Source organism: Equus przewalskii, chromosome 7 (assembly GCF_037783145.1).
Source record: "Equus przewalskii isolate Varuska chromosome 7, EquPr2, whole genome shotgun sequence".
NCBI classification, from domain to species: Eukaryota; Metazoa; Chordata; class Mammalia; order Perissodactyla; family Equidae; genus Equus; species Equus przewalskii.
Window position 1 is genome coordinate 76,526,742 of NC_091837.1, and position 22,803 is coordinate 76,549,544.

General features: G+C 49.7%; 1 protein-coding gene across 1 annotated transcript in view; it reads left to right on the forward strand.

Moving 5' to 3' along the window:
* Nucleotides 1-789: 789 nt before the first annotated feature.
* ONECUT2 (one cut homeobox 2) overlaps nt 790-22,803 on the forward strand; it is a 43,101-nt gene continuing 21,087 nt past the window's right edge. The window contains exon 1 of the mRNA XM_008521240.2: nt 790-2,043. Within this exon, the coding sequence (XP_008519462.2) occupies nt 813-2,043 (1,231 nt within the window). The 5' untranslated portion in view covers nt 790-812. The remainder of the gene's footprint in view (nt 2,044-22,803) is intronic.

The window sequence follows — 22,803 nt, forward strand, 5'->3', positions numbered from 1 at the left end:
TGTTTGTTTTTACACCGGCACGTAGCGGAGTCTTCAGCCGGCTTACTAGCCTCGAGAAAAGCTTTGGGGTGAGGCGCAGGGAACCGAAGCAATGCCCTTTCCCCTAGATCGCAGCTGCTCGGGAGGGACACAGCGCGGCATCTTTAACATAATTTCTCTCCTCAGCTCGCACTCTCGCTTCTCTCCCTACTACCCCTCTTCCCCTCCCTCCTTCTCTCCCTCCCTCTCCTTGACGTTTGATTCCAGTGGCAAAGGAGGAAAAAAAAGCACAGAGCCGTCAGCCAAACGTGAAACGCGCGGCCCCGCCCCCTCCTCAGCAATTGGTGGATGAACACAGGAGGCCCGCCCCCCGGGGCAGCCGGAGCCTCTGAGTGGCTGCTCTAGGCGCCCATTGGGCGCTGCCCCGCCCCGGGTCCGGGAGGGTAGGTTGGCTGCCCCGGCGAGCGGCAGAGCCCTTCTGGACAGCTCCCGCTCACCCAAACAGAAGACGTCGGCGCCGGAGCGGGCTCGGACATGGCGAGGCAGCGCGCCGGCCCGAGCGGCGGGGCCCGGTGATCCCTCCCTCCCTCCCCGCCCCCTCCCCTCTCCCGCACGCACGCCCCGTCCGCCCCCACCCCGCCCCCACCCCGGGCGCGCCAGCCAGCCCGCTCGCCCGCAGCCCGGGGCGCACACCCGCACGCACGCTCCCCCTCCACACACTCACGCACTCCCGCGCCCTCCCCAGCTCCGGCGGCCGAGCTCCGCCACGCGCGCCTTGCCAGCCCGCCGGCCGCCCCCGCCGCCCCCGCCGCCCCCGGGCCCCGATGGACTGAATGAAGGCTGCCTACACCGCCTATCGATGCCTCACCAAAGACCTAGAAGGCTGCGCCATGAACCCGGAGCTGACAATGGAAAGTCTGGGCACTTTGCACGGGCCGGCCGGCGGCGGCAGCGGCGGGGGCGGCGGCGGGGGCGGCGGGGGCGGCGGCGGGGGCCCGGGCCATGAGCAGGAGCTGCTGGCCAGTCCCAGCCCCCACCACGCGGGCCGTGGCGCCGCTGGCTCGCTGCGGGGCCCGCCGCCGCCGCCGCCAACGGCGCACCAGGAGCTGGGCACCGCGGCAGCGGCAGCGGCGGCGGCGTCGCGCTCGGCCATGGTCACTAGCATGGCCTCGATCCTGGACGGCGGTGACTACCGGCCCGAGCTCTCCATCCCGCTCCATCACGCCATGAGCATGTCCTGCGACTCGTCCCCGCCCGGCATGGGCATGAGCAACACCTATACCACGCTGACGCCGCTCCAGCCTCTGCCGCCCATCTCCACCGTGTCGGACAAGTTCCACCACCCGCACCCGCACCACCACCCGCACCACCACCACCACCACCACCACCAGCGCCTGTCGGGCAACGTCAGCGGCAGCTTCACTCTTATGCGCGATGAGCGCGGGCTCCCGGCCATGAACAACCTCTACAGCCCCTACAAGGAGATGCCAGGCATGAGCCAGAGCCTGTCCCCTCTGGCTGCCACGCCGCTGGGCAACGGGCTAGGCGGCCTCCACAACGCGCAGCAGAGCTTGCCCAACTACGGGCCGCCGGGCCACGACAAAATGCTAAGCCCCAACTTCGACGCGCACCACACTGCCATGCTGACCCGCGGTGAGCAGCACCTGTCCCGCGGCTTGGGCACCCCGCCCGCGGCCATGATGTCGCACCTCAATGGCCTGCACCACCCGAGCCACGCTCAGTCCCATGGGCCCGTGCTGGCGCCCAGCCGCGAACGGCCACCCTCGTCCTCGTCGGGCTCGCAGGTGGCCACATCGGGCCAGCTGGAGGAGATCAACACCAAAGAGGTGGCCCAGCGCATCACCGCAGAGCTGAAGCGCTACAGCATCCCACAGGCGATTTTCGCGCAGAGGGTGCTGTGCCGGTCTCAGGGGACACTCTCCGACCTGCTCCGGAACCCAAAACCGTGGAGTAAACTCAAATCTGGCAGGGAGACCTTCCGCAGGATGTGGAAGTGGCTGCAGGAGCCCGAGTTCCAGCGCATGTCCGCCTTACGCCTGGCAGGTAAGCCCAGAGGGTCGCGTGGAGCCAGACTGCTAGTGAGACGGCTTCGGGGTGTTTGTGGCCCCAGGTCAGCGCGCCTAGCCACTTCCCTTGGTTCTCTCCTCCTCTCCCCTACACACTTCCTATTTCTTCTCGATAATATGTCTTCTTCCATTTCCTCTTTCTCTTCGCCTCCTCTTCTTTCTGTTATCCCTTTTCTTCTCTTTTTTCTTACTTCTTTTCCTTCCTCCTTGTCTCCGAGCTTTCGCTGACCGACCCCCCCCCCCCATTTCATTCGCCCTCCCCTCAATGGGCCAACTTTGCCCTCTCTTTCCGACCCTCCCCACTTGTGGGAGGCGGGATGGGGGTGCGTGGTGTCCGTTAGGAGCCCTCTCTTTCCAGGACTCACAGGGACCGGGATTTGCCCTTAGTCAAAACCCCGTGCACTTGAACTCTTGTTTAGACAACACCTTTCAGTTTTCAAAGCTGACTAGTCTCCTAAGTGGAGGCAGTTGAGAGGCTTTGCCTTTCAGAAGGGAAAAAGCTCTCTCTGCTCTTCTCCTACCCACCATATCAGCCAAACTTCATTGGTCATTGGCAGGAGTCACAGCCTTGCCCGTGTGGGGAACGGGTGGCCAGTGTACAACAGCGCTTCCCGAGCTCATCTCCGGCCTTGGCGTTGGCGCGGGGACTTTCTGACGGAAAGAGCGGGCTTGGGCCAGCTCCCGTGTCACTGCGCATAGGGAGAGGAGGGTACAAGGGCGAAGGTTGGGACTGCCACATTCACCTCTTTGAGAAGACGGGAGAGAAGAAACTAGGAGTGGAGAGCGCCCTGCCTTACTCGCCGGCCGCCCTTGCCCTGCTCCCAGCGTTTGCTGGGATTTGCCGAGGTTTGGCTCGCCCCGGGTAGAGGCTAGGCGCTCGCGGGAGGAGGTGCTGAGAAATTAAGATGCAGGTTAGTTAATGCATCTTGGCCGCGGGCTGCAGGCTCCGCCTTTGCATTAAGCGGACGCTGATTGCGCGCGTAGCGCGGCGGCGAGGAGAACTCGCGGCCGGCGGGAGGGGACGGGTCGACGCGCTGGTTACATTGTTCTGCAGCCGGCTTGGCTCTTTGTGCCTCCTCTAGCGGCCAAGCCGCGAGGTACAGCCCTCTATTGTTCTAGGAGCGCAGAAACCTGTGTGGGCGGCGGGAGCCAGAGAGAAAGACGCAGCAGTGGCTGCGACTGGCAAGCAGTTGTGCGCTTTTGTGCGCACAGACCCAGTGCAGTGCGCGTGGCAGTTGCGCTGCCCCCAGGATTGAGCCGCGGGCCAAGAGAGACAAAGTGTCCAGGCGCCCCGCTAGGGAGGACATACAGTAACCTAGTGCAAGCCGAGATGGGCAGCTTCTCTTGCACTGGGGCGACCTCTCCGGATCGGCGGGCTTTCTGGGGGACAATTCACGGTGGCAGTGATTTACGTAGGGGCAGGTAGTGGGACACGCGCGGTTCCGAGCTGGCAGCACACAACGCGCTTCCGGAGCGGCGAGCGCAGGCTTCCTCTCCCGCTCCCTTGGGGCTTTCCTCGCACCGCTGAGCCTGTCTTATGGGGTCCACTCCACTGACGGCTGTTGGAACTGGGAGCTGTGACAAGCAACGTGTTCACCCAGGCTTGGGGAGCGAGCGCTTCCGCTCTGACAGCCTCTGCCTTTGCCTGCTGTTGGAGGATTCCGATTTCCAGTCAGTAATTGCCCCTCAGTGTTGATCTGAAAAGGTAAAGAAAACTAGCTTTCCCCTGAAAGAGTTTCCTGAAGTAGGTGGACTCAAATACTTCTGCGTGGATTTAGAAATCTACCTTCTCCTCCTCCTTTAGCTTACTCTTCATCCTCTCCTACAGTTTTCTCTGATTTGCTCTTGGTTCCTAGCAAAGTTTAAGCAGTGAATAGAGAGTAGCGGTGAGAAATAAACTGGAGGCTTACTGACAGTTCCCATCATTGTGGTACCCCATTGTCTTAGGCCCCCAAAACTCCCCGAGCTCCTCTCGGGCGAGTTCTAGCACGGGCTGGCTTCCTGGGGCCGGCCGGCCGGAAGGAACGTGGCAGCCTGCGGCGGGGTGGGGGGGTACAGTTAAATGCAGGATGACAGCTCTTCTACTCCAGCCCATCTCAGAGCGCTGCCGCCCCCTCACGCCTGTCGCGCAAAGGACACAGCTTTTAGAAAACACGTGCCTTCTGCCTATGTACGTCTGAAAGCGATGTGGAAGGTAACGCTTTACGTGTTAGGGCGTCTCAGCTTTTACACGGGCCTCAACATTTCTGGGATGAGGGAGAATATGGCATCCTGGGGCTTCCCTGTCCCACCACCTACCCCGGGGCGACTCCTCAGGGGCTGGCCTCAGGAGTACCGGGCTTTTCCGAGGAGGAGCACTGAATCCGCCTCCGCGGGAGACTGACAGCCCCCTTCAGCGAGCGGGAAATTCCTGCTGAGGACCCCGCTTTGCCCAAGCATTCAAATGTGTGTCTGTTTTATTACCCCGAGTTGAAAAGGGACAAGAGCTTTAGCCTTTTTATCTGGCCATTTTATCAGCAACTACAAGAGTGTTGAGTGGTTATTATTACATAGGAGGCTTTTCAGTTTGGGGTCAGGAGATCAGTCTCTTCAGAAGCTGCCGCAGAAGCTGGGACTGGTAAGTAGGTATTATGTGCTCAGGAGCGCTAGGCGACAGGAGCAAATGGAGAAGAAAAGCAGAGGCCTTCTCTGCCAGGAGTATCGATCGGAATCCCCGCCGGGTCGCCGCTGAGGACCCACACCGTTCGGCCCCGGGGGTTAAACAAGCCCAGTGGGTCGCCAGGGCGGCTGGCCCCCACTCCCAGCCCTGCGCCTCGAAGAGACGGCGCCGGCACCCCCAGCTCGCCCCGACCAGACCTCTTTTCTCTCTCTCCTAATCTCCTTTTAGTTGCCCTCTTTTTCCTCATTTTGGGCCCCTCTAGGTCTTGCCAGAGGCCCAAGCAGACAGGGGTTTGAGGGACTACACAATTAAGCTGTCTGATTTGGGCCAGCGCCCGCAAATCTCACCCTTAGGTGAAGCACACCCCGTCACGACCGAAGCAGGTCCTTCCTCTCCTCTCCCACCCGCGTCCCATGGCTCTCCTTCCTGCTGGCCTCGGTGCACCCACAGCCCTGGGTAGCATTTGAAAGGGGAAGGGAGTCGGGGAACTTCAGACTGACCCAACATTAGATTTCAGAGAAATGGACTCCAAGTGCACGATTTCGTTCAGAAAGGGTGGCGCTGGCAGCAGGTGGTTGCAACCGCGCCCGGTCGGGCCTGGTCCGCGGTTTTTATTAACCGCCCTAGAGGCGGCGAGGACAAACGCCCCCGGGTTCGAGCACAAACCTGCAGGCTTTGGGCTCAAGAAGCCTCTGAACCAAGCACAAACACCTACAAGGAGGGCCTGAGAGAACCCAGGCAAGAACCTGCACAGGCGCCCCGCGGAGGAAAATCGAGACCTTTTGGGGGGGGAGTGGTTTCCTCCAACGCCCAAAAGACGGAGCAGAGCCCCTGACGACATACCCTGCCGAGGTTTCCGCCTCCTGGGACCCGGGCTTCCAGGGCGGCCTGCGGGGAACCTGCCTCCTGTCTCCGCTGCGGACAGACGCACGGTCCTCTTCAGGCAGCAACTCCCAGGGGCCAGTCTGGAGCCAACTCTGTTCAGGCCGCCGAGGGCCCTTAACCAACTGTCCAGGATGTCGCCTGGGCCACCTGACGGCCACGGCGGCGCAGCATGGCCGGGGCAGAGCGCAGCGGCTTCTGCCGTGGCACCGCGTGTGTGTGTGTGTGTGTGTGTGTGTGTGTGTGTGTGTGTGCGTGTCTCTTTGGTGCCGGGGACGTCTTAGGCTCCGCTGGCCGACAGGTATCTTCTAAGTCGAGGGCAGGGGCGGGGACCTCATTCGCAGAGCCCCCTACCCCACCTCCCCTCCCACTGGTCCGGCTCCCGCCCGGCTCAGCCGATCTCTCAGGCAGTTTAGTTAGGGATCCGAGACTGAGAGGCCGAACGCAACCCACGTCGGTACGGAACACATATTTTCGCCTGCGGGCTGCTCGGATTAATAATTGAAAAGCTCGCTACTGTCCTTGCTTGGTCAAGTCCGGGAGGCCTGGAGAACACCTTCCTAACGCGCCTTAGGTGGGCGGGAGCAGGCCGAGGAGGCGGGACTCGAGGAGAAGCCGAGCTCCAGAAGGACCCCAGGCCGCCGGGTGCCCTCCACGCGAGAGGCTGCGCATTTGTTTCTATTCCAGGCTTTCCACCGTGTGGTTATGTCACTTTCTCAAACAAATGTGTATATGGAGGGAGATCGATGCTGATAATGTTTAGAAGATTAAAAGAGCATTAATGCTGGCAACAATAACGTAAACGTGTGGACCCAGATTTCATTGATCTGGAACCTGAGCCGGCGCGTTTCCAGTAAGCCCGACGGCGCGCTCTTCCCAGCAGAGCGCTCGCCAGCTCCCCGGCTCCCCTGCGCCCCGGCTCCCCGGCGCTCCAGTCGCGCCGCTTCCCCAGCTCCGGGCGGGCGGGCGGGATCTCCGGTCTGGCCGCAGCTCCTCCCCAGCGTGGCCCCAGCCCGCCCCTTCCTACCCGAGGCTTTCCCACGTCGCATGGCTGCCTACCCTCTCCCCCACACCCCGCGCGCCCACGCCGCTTTCTGCGCTCCTCGCCGCGGGCTCTCCCGGAGGCTGCGTCCACGAAGGCGTTGCGTGGGACGGCGCCCAAGTCCTCTCAGTCCTCGTTCTCGAGGGGCCTTCGCCCCTCGGCCATCGCAGCTTGCATCTCGTCTGACAGAGCCCGGAGCAACTTCTTTGCTCCATCGAAACCATCCAGGAAATTCGGTTTCCTTTTCCCTATGCAGGAACGACCAAGCCAAATTTTGGAAACGATGTTTCTAAAGCTGCCTGCTAACCGCTCGGCTTCCTGATCCGCGGATCCCTTCCCATCCTCGTTATCGTTAAAAAAAGGACATTCGTATTAGATGTTCCCATCGGCAGACTTTCCGCACAGATGCGTTAGTTAGACAATTAGATGCGGCCCCAGTAACAAAGGCCTGGGCTTCATCCCTCAGAATGGTCTGCTCCGCTCTGGGCTAATCGTGTCAACCTGGGAAGAATCTTGTTCCCTACACCGGCCAGGGCAGGAAGGTAAGATAACCAGTCTGGGGAAGCCCCCTCCAACCTCCCCTTCCCACCATCTGGAGGGAACTTCCCCTCTGAGATCCCCAGTAGGGAGGTTTACTCTGAGACACCTGCATTGACTGGAAAAGAAAAAACTTTTAAGCTCTTCCTGCGTGGGGGAGACCGATACACCCTGCCAACAGCTCCCCTTGCCAAATGGTAGCTTATTCTTCCAGAAGGGACCCTAAGGTGACTTTTACTGGAAAGAATGAAAGAGCTGGGATGGTAGTGGGGGTGGGATGAGAACTAAACGGTTCTGTTATTTTGAAATTATAAATCATCCAATTGGAGAAAGCTAAGCTTTCCTTCAAGAGAAAGTCTTAATCTGGAAGGAAAGGAGTGTTTTCTTTCCTTCTCCAAGAACGAAAAGGAAAAGGGGAGAGAGGAAACCGAATCTGGCATTGTTCTTCTTTGAGGTGTGGCAGAGCGTAAGCAGGTATTTCTTTCTGTCCTCCTAGAGGTGGGGGTCATCATCCCACCAGTGCCCTTCCTTAAAGAAGGGAGCTTTGACACGGCTCCTTGATTCCTCATCAGAACGTGCCCTACCCCTGTCCTGAAAACTACGGTCAGCTAGGGCAGGTGACCAGGAGAGTGGTGGTTTCCTTCCAGTCAGGGAGACAACTGCCCCTCCCCTCATGCCCCACATGAAGGGCTCTCAGGTTGGGGGGGGGGGCGGGAATGGGCTTCTGGAGAGTAGTCTTAGGCTCTCTGCCACCCCATCTTAACATCCCCAAACAGGGCGGATTCCTGATGAATGGTGAGGGTGCCGCAGAGGGAAAACTGATTCCCCTAGGTTCTTTGTGTTTCCAGGAGGAAAGCTACTCCCCTTCCCTCTGGAGCCAGGTCTGCCCAGAGGCAGCAGGGCCTTGAGTCAGTTTACCGTCCCGAGCTCCAGGCCTGAACTCAGGGAAGGAGAGCCTGCCTCTCTTGCAGTCTTCATCTCAAAACTTCATTTTAGGGTCACCTCTGGGTTTTCTGGCCTTTAGAACCTGTTTCTAAAGGAAGCTCAGAGGAAGAAAGTGCTGGGCCCCACCACACTATGGCTGGTGGCTGCTGTTGGCAGAAACTGTCTTCAGGAAAAGTAGTATCATGTAGGGGATCCCTGGAGGAATGAAAACCTCAAAGGAGAAGCAAAGAGATTTAGTTTCTGGGTTCTTGCCAAAGGAAGGGAAATGAGGAGGGAATAAATAGAAATAATTGCCTAGATAAAGGGCCCTGGAGGAAAGGATGAATATTGAGGCACCCTAAACCCTAAACTTTATCTACAGACTGGATTATGTTCACCCCCGACCCTCTCAGAGACTCTTGTTTTTTCTGACCTGGGGAAAGTCACTTCCTCCAGGGGGATACTCTTCTTGGTGGGGAGAGACCATTATGAGGAAGCCCAATAGGGTCATTTATGCTCTCAGGTGCAGAGCCTGCTCAAGAAGGGCTGGGGCCCACCAGCACCCCTCATCACCCAGTCTCTCACCCTAACCCACTTAAGTGCCTTTGGGAAAGGCTTTTTGATTTCCAAGTCTCACTCAAGGCAAAGACTCCAAAAAATGTGCACAGGTTTCTGTAGGGGCAGGGAGGGAGGAGGTAGAGAAGTTGATTGGGTAACTCAGCCTATCTGATGCCTGACAAGTTGCAGATGGGCAAGGCATGGAGGCAGGCCGTGGGCTGTGCAGAGAGAAATAGTCTTACTTGGGGAGCAAGATTCCTAGAAGCTGTGGACATTTGTTATGAAAAACTGACCCACACAAATTGTCCCAGAGGGAAGGGAGGCTCTGCATTCCACCTTGGCGCCTCTCTCACCATTTGAAGATCCATTACTCTTCTGTAGAAAGCAGACTTTGTTTGGGTTGGAAGCACACCTCCAATGTAATTTAATCAGCATTGGACTTTGGCTCGTGTAATCAAATATACATATACTTTCTCCTGCAGGAAGAAAAATAATTTCTTTGTAACTGGTATTGACTTGAAGTCATGTAATCTCTGGAAAGCATCACATTTTAAAGGGAAAGGTAAAATTAAGGGGAAAAGAACCCACAGTTTTACTGGTTTGCCTTGTCATTGCTAAGAGAGCCAGTTACCGTGTAAGAAAGGACAGAAAGAGCATTCTAGAGCTCACATACTTGTGCTGTTCCAATTGTAGTAATTTCACTCCAATTGCTCCCCAAATCTACGCTGGTAGGAAAACAAGATTGACTGGCTCACCAGATTGCAGGAATCTTGGCTTTATATTTACATTGGATTGAGACATCTATGGGGGAACCTGTTTGGCGTTCCATTTTTCTACTCTCTTTGGAGAGGCCACAGGCAGCAGCAGCAGGATCGCAGTGGGCAGCAAGCCCCTTCTTTAAGGGTGATCGGTAGCCATTGCTGGCTTGCTCCCTGCTCCATCCCCGGGGCCTTGATCGAGAAGCTCTGCCCTAGAGCATCCCCCTAGAGCAAGCTTGGACTCCCCACCCCCAGGGTGAGGCTCTGGGCTTTACCCAAGTTGAGTCTGTTAGGGAATCTGTTGTAAACACAGATCCATTGATTTGCATTTGTCAGAGAGTAAAGTTAAACCAGTGAAAAGAGAAGCCCTTACCCTTTTATGCAGGGCCAGGGAAACCTTTCATATTGATCCTATTGATCCAACCTTTCCCTTTAAGGAAACCACATAGTTAAAGACCCTCGTTCAATAGATTTACCCTTCTCGCTTGTGATATTCCTTTAAGTGTTCTCATCTAGGATAGCTGGGCATTAAGCCCACACTCCAAACCAAACAAAAATGAAAAGGGGGTAGGATGGGAGGGGTTAGGAGGCAGAATTGTGGGAAGTGAAATTGAATCAAACTGAAATATGTAATGACTCAATTGGGGATGTTTTCTCATTCTTCTAAGATGACGTGCAGGGGTAAGGACAAAATAGATGCATTTAGCATCTCTCTTCCCCTCCCCCCCCCACACAGAAAAAAATCTGTTTATATGCTAGAGTAGTGACATCTCAGGAACATCATTTTCTACTGTAAAATTATTTCAATCAAGCCACTAGTTTGGTTCATTTATGCTGGTTCATTTAAAAGCAGTAATACTTCCACAAAAATGATTTTGGTTCCTTTGTAGCAAATCAGGAATAGAATTGTCCCCAGAAATGCAGTATTTTGGACTCCATGTATGAGCATAGACACCAAGGTCACTTCAGAAGAGATGGGGCTTGGGAGTTGTGATTTCTGATGGAACTGGGTAGAAACTAGACCAACAGTAAGGTGTATTTTTCCTATACAGCAGTGTGGATGAACTAGGAATTGATAAATATTGCTCAGTATCCCTCATGTTTGCAGATATGAAAATTAAAATCCTCTTTGTTTCCAGAAGTGTTGGCATGATCCGTTTCATTTCTTCCTTGACCCTTTTTTGTTCTGTAAATCACATCCATTTGTGATTTTTTTTTTCAACATGGTACATGCGCTATTTCTAATTGGCTGTCTCTTGGGTTGTGCTCAGACATTCATGTTTGTTTTATGTGATTGAAAAATATTAATGATTCCTTAGGTGAGCTAATGTATTTATCTGCTGAGTGAGTTCAAAGGGCAAAGTTCAACTACGGTTCAGGTTAATTGAACAGGAAGCAGTGAGCTCTCCAGCCTGTGTGGAACAGGAACTAGTCCCCTAAAATATCACACTCAGCAAATACACAGTTTCACTCTTCTCATCCTAGAGTCTGATGTAAGAGGCTCAGATCAACTTGGATTGCCTGTTTAAAAACCCAAAGCAAAGCACAGCAACTGCAACAAAACCCTTGAGTCCCCCTCGGGGAAGAGGAGTTTTCTCATTGGCTAATTGCTTTATTGGTAGCACTGACCTGCAGAGCAGCTGCAGGGGCCTGGATGAAGGCTTAGGCCTCAGAATAATGTGCTCCATTAGAACAGGGCAAGGCATTTTTTGTTTACTCAATTGGAGCTCCCTGCAAAGTGCCATTAACCCCAGCCCAACCGTGCGTGTGCTTCAAAAGCCAAAGGTCACGCCAGTCAGGCTGTAGGCACAACCAGCTCTGCCCTGGTGGGAGGGAGGGGCCATCCTGCTGGCATTGCCCTCCCCAAGCTTGGCCCACCCCCATGGGCCCCTCCGGGGCTTTGACCAAAGCAAGCAGTTGCACAATTTGTTTACATTTCCCAGTTGCTGAATCATGTTATTGATGATTAAACAGTTCTGATCTGAGCACCATCAATCACACCAGGAAAAAAATCCTCCCACTGACCCTCTTTTTTCTATTTATGTTCTCCTTCATCACTGTGCATTACAGTAAATAGAATTGTGCAAACAGTGCTTTTTAGCAGGAATATAGTCTGGATAAGTGCTTGGGTCAAGAGGAATACAAACCTGCAAACATGGCTGTGGGGTTGTTTAGCAGAAAGAAGGTTTCACAACGTGGAGCCCGGGATCACAGGCTTTCGCTGAGAGCACCTTGAGCTAGAGTGCCACCTGCCGGGAGTCTTTTAACTGCACCTCCAAGGCCCAAGCCCCTTCCTTCACTTTGTTCCTAGTATCTGTGTCCTCATTCCCCACTCTCCTGACCACTACCCAGATTTTCCTAGAAATTTCTCAAGGAGCTTTTTCCTAATCCTTTGGGACTCTAACTTCTTCCTCTTCTAATTCATTGCCAAGGAGAACTCAGCAGTTCTGCTCTGATGGGTGAGGTGGCTCACTCACCCTTCACACTGAGGTAATAGTCTCCTGCTTAGTTGGAAAGTGCTTGGGGGAGGAGGGGCAGAGAAAACAAAAAATATCTGTGGGAGAGAAGAGGAATGGTTATGTGTATAAGAGAAATGGCTCAGTTGATGGTGCCAGTGAGGGTCGTGCCAACTGTAAGGTGCTCTGCAAAGGTAAAATATTGTACAGTGGAGAAGGGGTGGGAGAGAATTAGTATTGGCAGGGAGGACATCAGGAAAGAGATAGGCCCAATCAGCGAGCCAGAGGTGGTCTCTGTGAAATGCCCTAGGAAGACAAAAAGTGAACCAGCCGTTTTGCAATTGCAAAGAAGTGAGCCAGTGAGCTAGACTTGGAGCCAGACTGTGGAGCTGGCTGTAGCTCGGTGGACAGCAGCTGTTTCCAGACTCACCTCACATCGATCCCAGCCCAAAGATTCTGGCAGCCAAGCGCCTGTGGGTGGGTTGCTGCCTCCCCGCCCCGGCCCGGGCTTCAGCACCACGAACAGCGCCACAGAGCATCCGCGAGTGCCAGAGCGCCCAGGCGCTGTCTGAGCGAGTTTCCATCTCAACCCAGAGAAAGGAGATGGACCCTCTACCGGGCTTAAATCCCAGCACAACCCTGATCAGTAGCTCCAGCTCTCTAGATCTCGGCGCACCAGACAGAACAGGGCCTCAGCTTTTCCTCACGCACCCCGCGGCTTCTGTTCCCTGTGTGAGGTCAGCCATGATAAAGGGAGAAAGAGCTGCTTGGAGGGGTGAGAGGACAAAAGATGCTACACGACCCTTTCCCTCCGAAGAGGACGAGCATTACCTATGTCGGGAGGAAAAGGGATTGAACTGTTTTTCTTAATATTACTGCCTTCTACAGAATTCTACTGATTGCGGCGCTCAACACGGTGTTTCAGATTTGCGTTTCCTTTCAGGGTTTACAGTCTGGTTGGCTGGCACACAGGTGTACACAAGTGGATGCATTTTTTCCCCATCTACATGCTCATTATTTTTGAAAACATGGTTTTCATTATATTAAACAGTATTCCCACGTGACAGCAGCAGTAATGTTGCAGGGAGAGCCAGCTATGGGAGATCACTACCTCCAGAAAATCTAGAAACTGGGTTTGATTTCTTGAGAGTCATACTTGATGGGGTTCTTTTTAAAAAGAACCTCTCCACCCCTTCAGAGGGCCAAGAGTTGAGTCACTTCCTCCAGACCACACAGTGGAGTCATATGGCCCTAGCCAGCGTGAGAGCTGATAGTAGGTGCTAACCCTCTGACCTCTGCTTTATTTGTGTTTTTATTCTACAGAAAAGAGGCAGGTGGGTGCTTCTGGTCTATGATTGGGCACAACTCACATCTCTTTGGGTTTCTAAAATGGCTGTTGACTTCCCAAAGCTAATTAAAATGTAAAACTTTTGCTTTATTTCAAGGAACTTTAGTCCAAGCCTAATCACTGCTAAAGTGGTTCTCAGGGAGGTGGAGCATAGGGACAGACAAGTGTGTCCTCTTTAAAAGAAAGTCAAGGGTATGATAAATGAGGTTTTCTTCCCTAAGACAATTCATCTTTAAATTTCCAGTGGCTCTTCGATGAAAGGAAGGAAAATCCAGCCCAGAACAAGACAAATGTGGTAGAGCATTCACTCTTATGTTGAAAAAAGTAATTTTCCGTGTTTAAATACCTAAAATTTTGCTCTAAAAATGAGGAGTATATTTAAATCGGATCTAAGAACTGGTTTTAAATCTATATGAAAAAGTACTTATTAAAGTAGTTTCTTCAAGTAGTATGATCTTTAAATTTGAAGACTGCATTTCTTAGTAGTTGTTGGGTTACACTATCAAAACCTTTTCTGGTAAAACATAGATTTGACCATAAGCAAAGCCTTTTTTTTTTTAGTTCATTTTATATGCATCACTGCATTTATTAAAATAAGGCAGTCAATTCTGCGAGGGTTTGTACCAAATGCATTTCTTTTCTTGTGAACTCAATGTAGTCTTTCTTTAAAAGATATTTGGACAAGACTGCCATATAAACAGGACCTTTCCTATAGTCTTCTTTGGCTCCAAATACTAAAAAATGTGTGGAATAAAAGAACTTTTGCTTTTCTGAAACAGTGTGACAGATTCCTAAATCTAAAAGATTTTTTTTAAAAGTCTTGGATTCAGTTGTCTCCTACTGTATACCAGAGTTCACTTAAGTTCATGTTCAAGGCACAATAAATTCTTTATTCATGCTCAGTGTCTAACCTCTCTCATCCTTTTTTTCATTCTTCTGAAAGGGAAGAGACAGTCTTCCTGTTGAAGACCAATTCCTCGACCTGATTCTGGGCCCCTGCCTCCCCTGCCTTCTCATGACCCCAGCCTTTTCTGTGCTTATCACCTCTTCCTCCCCATGAGCTTCTTTCCATGAGCATTTTTGTGCTCCAGTCTCTCCTATCATTTTTTTAATGCCCCCCCCCAACACCTGTTCTAGCTTTATCTCTCCCCTCCCTACACTTCTGGAAAGAGTTGCTGTGACTCAGTGTCTGTTTCTTACCTCCCGACTCAGGTCCAGCCCTGTGCAGTCTGGTTCCAGACACTCCCATTTACTAAACCTTTTCTTACCAGTGTTGCTGTTGAGGTCTTTATAGGCAAATCCAATGGACCCTTCTCAGTTCTTAACTTGGCCTTTCCGCAGCATTTGACACACCTCTAACCACTCTCTCTTCTCCCTTTCTTCCCCTGACTTCTGAAATACTATACTCTCTTGTTTTTCTTTTTAACCTTCTGACCATTCCTTGTCAGTCTCCTTTCTGGGCTCTTCTTGCTCTGTCCATCTAGCTCAGCATTCTGACCGAGGCTATTTTATTTTTTCACTCAACCCACTCACCCTGGAAGATCTCATCCATTTGGTTACCATTTCTCTATGCTGAGGACTTCTGGGTCTCTACTCTGATAACTCTCCTGAGCTCCAGGTCCCTATTTCCTTCTGTATCTGGACATCTTTGCCTGAATGCTCTCAAATTTAGTCTGCCTCAATGTGAAGTCATTTTCTTACCCTCCAGACCCCCTCACCACCACCACGAAATACTAGTCTCTTCTTTTATTCCCTATCTCTTTCAATAACATCATGTACATAGAATCTCAAGCCAGAAACAAGGAAATCAACTCAAATTTTTTCCTTTTCCTCTTTCCCCATAAGTCAACCATGCTAGCCATGTGGATTATTCCTCCTCTGTCCACATCTCTCCGTCTCCTCTGCTGCTGCCCTAGTTGGGGCCATCACCAACTTCAACAGCTTCCTAACTGGTCTGCCTATCTGCAGTCTTACCTTCTCCCATCCATTTTCCAACCTTGCCAGAGTGATTTTTCTGGAACCCAAATCTGACTACATTACACTCTTGTTTTAAACTCTTTGTTAGCTCTCTGTGACCATTGGAAAAAGGTCCAGATCCCTGAGCAGGATGTACCAGAGCCTATATGGACTGACCTCTGCTCTCCTCCAGCTTCCTCTCACATCACTCCACCCATTCACTCCATGCTCCAGACATGCTGTACTTGTAGCTCCTCAAACACATCAGGCCATTCCTTTGGTCTAAAACACCTTTCCCCTCGCTCAAGTACCTTGAACTCAATTTCAGATCTTGGCTTAGATGTCCTTGCTTCTAGGAAGTCTTCCGTGGTCTCCTAAATTGGGATCCCCTTGGACTGCTCCTCCCATTGCACATAGAACATAGGTAGGTATCACCTGCTAACTACTCAATGCCCCTCCCCATTAGATTTTAAGTTGTACAAGAGCAAAGGTTGGATGCAGCATACAGTAGGCTGCCAATAAATATCTGTGAATAAATTAATAAATACTTTTCTTTTGTATGACACTCTTTCTGCCTATTTTACTCCTCCAAGTTAGTAGATGGCATTTGAAAAAGAATCATCAGTTTTGGTGCATCATTTTGGAGCAATATTTCACATTTCACGATACCAAGTTCTCATCAATGTCATTTTCTTCCTAAGCTAAGATACTGAAGGTATGTGTGAGTCATAAAGAGAGTCTTGAAGTGGGGTTAAATCTTATCTAAAGCTTCAGATTATCAGCAATGAGGCAAGGGATGTGATATGACCATCACTAGACACTAGAATAGGGACTCGTTTTACCAGTTGGCTTTAGTCCCCCAAGGTAACCTGCTCCAATCAGGTAGTTCTCCTTATTGTTCTGCTTGTATGTTGTCCTCTTTGCCATGTCTGTGTCTTTGCACACTCTGTTTCCCCTACCTGGAATGCCTTATCTCATCTGTCTCTCTCAAGGTCCTCTCTATCCTTCTGGCCACCTCCGATCCTCCTCCTCTGAAATCTTCCCAGCTAACTCTAGCCCATTCTTTTCTCTCCCTTTCTTGAACTCCAGTTGCAATAATCTGTTCCAAGCTACGTAGCAGCTTCTTAGCTGTGGTCTTACACCACTCTCTAGGTCTCTTCTGTGTCTCCCTTCCCTGTGGTCTAGGGGGAGATAGCATATTCTTGTGCCTCCCACAGCCACTGGTCCATGGCTGGACTCATAGTAGGCATTTTTTTCAAGTGAGCCATTTGATGGACTCCTGCCTATCTATATAGAATCCATTAATTTCAGTCACTCTGGGGGGAAGCGGTTGTATATGTGTACTTATAAGCTGGCATTTTTTTCTAGCCTCTCCTCTTTAAAAAGGAGTATTCTTTTCTATAAATGCTTTGATCGTTGACAGAAATACTTGCTTACATAACCAAAAATGGATTCCTATGTTAATCTGAAATGAGACATAAGCTTAATATGGAGAAAACATTGCTCATGGTGGCATGGTTAATAACAAAGCTTGCTGCTTCCGCTCAAAGCCAAAGATGTTACCTATTTTAGAACAATAGAGCCTGCAAACACATCAGCAAATCAGAGGGACTAGTTTCCTCTTTTAAGTCATTTTAATTATCAATAAACTAAATTTGCATTTAAATGGCCATTACTAGATGTCCTGCAAATCCTTAGATTGCTATTGACTTAAATTTACCTGTAAAGAAAAAAGCCAGAGGTCAACATTTTTATAAGTTTATTCTCTTCCATTCTCATTTCCTTAACTTTTGGAAAATGAGTACATAAATAAAGTTACTTGAGATCTTTGAGACCCAGTAGCTCAGAATTTTTCAGGAATGTACACAGTTATGCATAGCAGTACTGAACTAAGTAAGTAGTTAAGAATAGAAAAAAATTAACTAGCTTTTTTCACCTTTGGTTTTACTGGATTTTTAAGATTTGAATGGATGGGTCCTCATTTACCTTTACAGTATCCATATAGGATTGAATGAAAGCAGATTTTATTATTACCTCATCTTTGGTAAGAAACTGAAACTAAGATAATTTCCTATATGTATTATGTGGAAATTTATATTGCCTTGTGATATTTTATCTTTTTTACAGTTATGTTTTGACATTCATATTACACGAGTGACAAACTATGAAGACCAAGCATACATGAACAGAATTTATTGTTAAAATTAAAATATTCCTGACTTCTTTTTTCTGATGACTTTAATTGAAGGCATTGCTGTGCTGCATAATTAGGTACGCTCGGTAAGCAATCGACTTAAGTGACTGTTATTTGTGTGCCTTGCATAGCCAAAGCGAGTTTCTTTTGACTCGAAGGCAGAGACAGGCGGGGTTGGGCAGTGCAGGAGGCAGCTCTGATGCCTCTCTGAAGAGCCTTAGACCCCCAGTCAAAGGCCGCCCTCTTTTTGGGCTGGGACACCATGGCCTGGAGATGGCTGGCACCAAAGGCCACACACCCTCCTCTTTTCTCTCCTGCCCAGTGCCTCAGCCTCCTCCTCTGCGATCCTCCCAAAGGAATCAGGTGGGAGACTGAAGAGTCAGTACTGCTGAGCTCAGCCCCCTGACCAGTTCTCCGCCTAGAACCTCAGACATAGGCAGATTCTGCAAAGGCCATTAAAGGGCAAAGTAGGGAGTAGGTAGGGGATGACTTGGGGGGAAAAGGAGGAAAATCCACAGTAGAGATAGGCGGGCTTTCCTACCGTAAGCCACACCAACTCAGAACTCAAGTGTTCTCCCTCCTTAGAGCTCCGGAAATCCCTGGTATATGAACATCCCTATCTGAGATGGGGAAGGAGTCCCAAGCTCAGAAGAGAGGAAGCCTATGGCAGGTCCTGGGAACAGTGTCTGTATGACCCAGATCCCTCTCTCCTATGCTGCTGGGAAGGAGTTGGAGGCACCAAGCACCCCTTTCTAGCCCTCTCCCTCAGAGCTGATCTTGCAGAGGTAGTGGCAGCAGAGCATTGTGGAATGAATGGTCTTTGGCTTTGGAGTCAGATGGACTTGGGTATTAATTCTAACTCTACCATTTACTAACCTTAACTTAACCTCTCTGAGTCTCATTTTCCTCCTTTATAAAATGGGAATAATATCTCTACCTTGGAGAGCAGATGTAAGTATTAGAGATGATCTGTATAAAGTAGTTGTCAGGTAACAGGCTGATGAACTGTCTTCGAGAATACCCCACAGAATCCCTTGCCTCGAGTGGTGATCCGAGGGACAAGATGGCTTTGGATGTTGGGAAAGGGGAGAGAAAGGAAATAAAATACAGATTTTACTGAACTTCTATTATGAGCTATATATCAGTTACCTATTGCCATAATAATGCTGAGTAACACACCACCCCAACACTCATGCCATTCAACAATAAATATTTTTTCCTCACAGATCTGCAGGATTCAGCTGATCTAGGCTGGTCCCAGCTCAGCTTGCCCATGCATCTGTAGTTCAGCTGGCTTGACCATATGTCTGTGGGTGGCTCTGTTCCACGTTTCCCATCCTCTCCTGGGGTCACTGGGGTGGCCTGGGCATCTCCTTCTCATGATGATGACAAAAAGCGGGAAGTGCAAGAAATGACACACTCTGTAACCTTCCATTGGTGAAACTAAGTCACATGGCTGAGCCCAGGGACAGAGTGGGAGGGCATACAGGTTACTTGGCAAGGGGCATAGGTACAGAAAAGGGTGAATTAGAGCATATTTTAGCACACTTGTGTTCTTGTAGGAAGCCATTCCTATGGTAGGGATGGGATAGGACAACAAATAGAAAATAAGTGTGGAAGTATTTCACGTTCACAAGTAACACACCTGTGCCCAACTTGACAGAGCCATGTTTCTTTGTACTATGAGTATTTGTGGACGTGCCTGCCCTGCTCTTCTAGTTCGTAGCAGGTGGGGACCCCGAGCTTTGCTCTCCATCCGGACACATAGTCAGCACTCAGTAAATATGGACTGCCAGATGTTCCCCAGAGTCACACAGCTCTCATGTCCCAACAAGAGGTACCCTCCAACCCCTCCAGATGACCACATGTAGGTCTACATGGATTTTAAAATATGGCTTCAATTTAAACTTTTCTATTCTTTTCCACTGAAATAGTCACCAAACATTCGAGGAACAAAAGTCTAAATCTGCCACCTACGGAAATTAAGCCATCCAACTCAGATCTGAGTTTTTCCATGCCAACACAACCAAAACCATGTGAATGCTTCACTTAGGTTTGCCAAAGGAAAATAGAAGCAGTTTGGCAGTGATATCAAAGAGATCAAAAGATTTACTCATTTGTCACTCTACAGTGTCTAAGGTTTGTTGATGTTGTCTTTTTTAACCTTCAATTCTATATCTGGGACATGCTTTTTTAAAAAATCTTAAGCAGTGTTAAAAATACTTGACAGTTTTGTCTTGATTCTTAATGCGGGTGTTAAGAAAGACCTTCCATTAGTGAGTATGCCCCAGATAATGTGTTTATTTGCATCTTCCTTCTTGTCTACCTGTCCCCTAATGGTCTGGTACACAGAGGGCCACTTGAGCTGATTTATATGGACCTCAGTTGCTCTCATTTGTGCATACGTAATTCGGAGAGGTGATCACATTGATTTCTGAGCCCCACTTTTCAGGACATTGTACTAACATAGATATCTCAGCTGCTCTAACTACATTGTCTGAAAAGGAAAACATTTTAAACCTTTGGAAGCAATTTTGATGGACATTTCATTGTGTTCTATATTACTTACCTAATTAAATTTCCTTCACATTGAGGTCTGTTTAAAATTAAATTGAGAAATATTTTTGAGTTCCATTGGGCAGATAACTTGGTTTAGCTGGATTCGTTCTGCGTGCATATGAAATGGCATCCTATGAATCAATACCCAGTGCTTATACTTCCCATGGATGTGAAGAAGTGACACTGTTAGTAGGCAGATGTAGTCTCCTGCTATTCATAACAAGCTGTCTCTGGTTACTGAACTTGTTCACGCTGAAATTCCAAAACGTCCTTGTGTTTTTGTGCCTGTGCTTTGGCAGGCTGATTTATTCAGATGCTGAATGTTGTAAGCAAAATTCATAACTTCTTTCATGGATTAGCTAGAGGCCTGGGACTCCTGTTTACAAGTTCAGAGTCCAGCTCAAGGCGGCTTACTTCCTTTAGGCATACAAGTGTTATTGCATAGCTGAGGGGGTAGAATTCCAGATTGGATTTGAAAGCAAATAGAGTGAGTTATCTGAGGATCCATCACCAGTGCAAGAGGTGTGATTCTCAGTGTTTTGTATCTTTGGAAGCAAGACACAGGAGAAAGGCCTTATCTCTCAGCTCCACCCACCCTGCTACTGAAGACGAGAAAAACAGACCCTCCTCATCTTTTATCCTGGCTCTCCTTGAGACAGCCATTCCATTAAACTCTGTGGCAAGGGAACCTATGGTGATAGAGCTGTAACTGGAGAGTTGGCATTCCATAAGTACTGCTTTAATATTTTTAAAAAATAGTCCCAAAGAACTACTTTTTGTTGCATTGCTAGTTAGCCGTTAAACCTTTCAGAATTCATTGGAATCTTCAAGGTCTTCAGGATTTATGTGTTTATCTCTCTTAGTCCATTCGGGCTGCTATAACAAAATACCACAGACTGGGTAGCTTATAAACAGAAATTTATTGCTCACAGTTCTGGAGGCTGGAAGTCTAAGATCAGGGTGTCAGCGTGATCGGGTGAAGGCCCACTTCCAGGTGCAGACTTCTCATTGTATCTTCACATGGCAGAAGAGGCTAGGAGCCCTCTTTTATAAGGCACTAGTCCTATTTATGAGTCCCACACTCATGATCTAATCATCTCCCAAAGGCACCATCTACTGATACAATCACCTTTGGGGGTTAGGTTTTCCAAATGAATTTTGGGAAGATACAAACATTCAGCCCATAGCAGTTTCTGTGCCTCAAATAATAGTAGGCACATCATAAGGTTATTGTGAGCCTTAAAGGAACTAATGCGTATAGATGCTTAGAACAACTGGTACATAGTGAATGCTTGCTAATTTAGCTGCTATCATTATTATTATTATTAATTGATTAATATTACCTTTGTAACTTCTCTGTATATTAGCAGGAGATTTGGCCTGAGTCACCAACTCTCCCATAGTTTTTACAGATGAGGAGTATTGCTTGACATTGCCATTGAGAGCATGAAGTTTGGGGTTAGACAGATCCAGTTGGTGTCCCAGCTACACCACTTACTAGCTGTGATTAACCTCAGAGAGCCTCAGCTGCCTTCTCTATGGAATGGGGTAAGGTTGGTGCCAACATCATCCATTTGGTCTGCAGTTTAAAGGAGATACCACAAAGTACTTAGCACGGCGCTTGGCCCCTCTTATTTCCTCCATACTACAGATGACACCCTATTTCACATGGACACATCCATTCTCCAGCATAATTTGTGTGTCATTTTTGCAGGTGGAATTTGTGGTGAGAGAGATTGCCGGCCTCCACACTGGCCCCTGGATACACTCCTTGCAAACTGTCAAACACACAGCAGTACTATTTACTCCCCCACCCCCGCTCACTCCCCTACTCCCGTGTCCTTTTAAGACTCTTAACAATCATGAGCATTTTGCTAAGTTCTTGCTTAGAACACAGAAGTCTACTGTGCACACTGTAGGTTCTGACTGAATCCTTCCTGACTTATGTTGGGATAAAGGCCATTTTGTAAATGTGGTACATATTGAACACAAACTCTACATGTGATAGAATTTTACATTTTACATGTAAAAATTGCAGCTCAGCCATCAAGGCCCAACTGATATCTCCATCATGACCGCAGATTTGGGGGTCATATCAGAAAGTTATTTTCTCAGACATCCAGGTGGTCATGAGGCTACACAGGTGCCGAGAACAGCTTCTGCTTTAGCATCTTTTCTGGTTTCAGTATGTCTGGACCCTGCCTTTTTATCATGTTCCTCAAATCTGTTCATTGTCCATTCACTGGGGTTCTCCTCTAACCCCATGAAGGGCTCCTGTTTTGGTTCACACCATCCTCTTTGTTCCCAAACCCGGAGCCTTAACAAGAAAAGAAAGAAAGAAAGAAAACCCATAGACACCGCACTGTTGCTTTTTCTGAAGCAGCAAATTATTTGCTAATATAAGAATTCTGAATTCACAAAAGCAAGTCTATTTAAACAGTCTCTAGAATCCTTTCCTGACCCCAAATTACTCCCAAACATTAATTGTCCTAGTGGTTTCATGGCCACATTATTTCATATTCATTAGTGTTTTCATGAAAAATTATAACACTAATTAGAGCGGCTTCCAGTTAATTCACTTGGTGATTCATTACTCTCTCCCCTCTTGGTGTTCTGCATGTGGTCATCTTGGAGAAAGCATCCAAGGGGTAATTGCAGCTCTATTCCCTGAGTGATAGCCTAATGCCATTAGTTCTGATCCACAGGCACAGCTCCTGCGGCTCTGATGGGGTCTGGTTACAACTGCACCCTCATCCCTGCCCTTTGGACGCAGGGAGAGAGGGAAGCCTGCACTGAGGACTGGGCCTCTGGAGGGGGTCCAGGGCAGCAGAGGGAGAAAAAAAGGAGTGGGGGCGGAGCTTCTT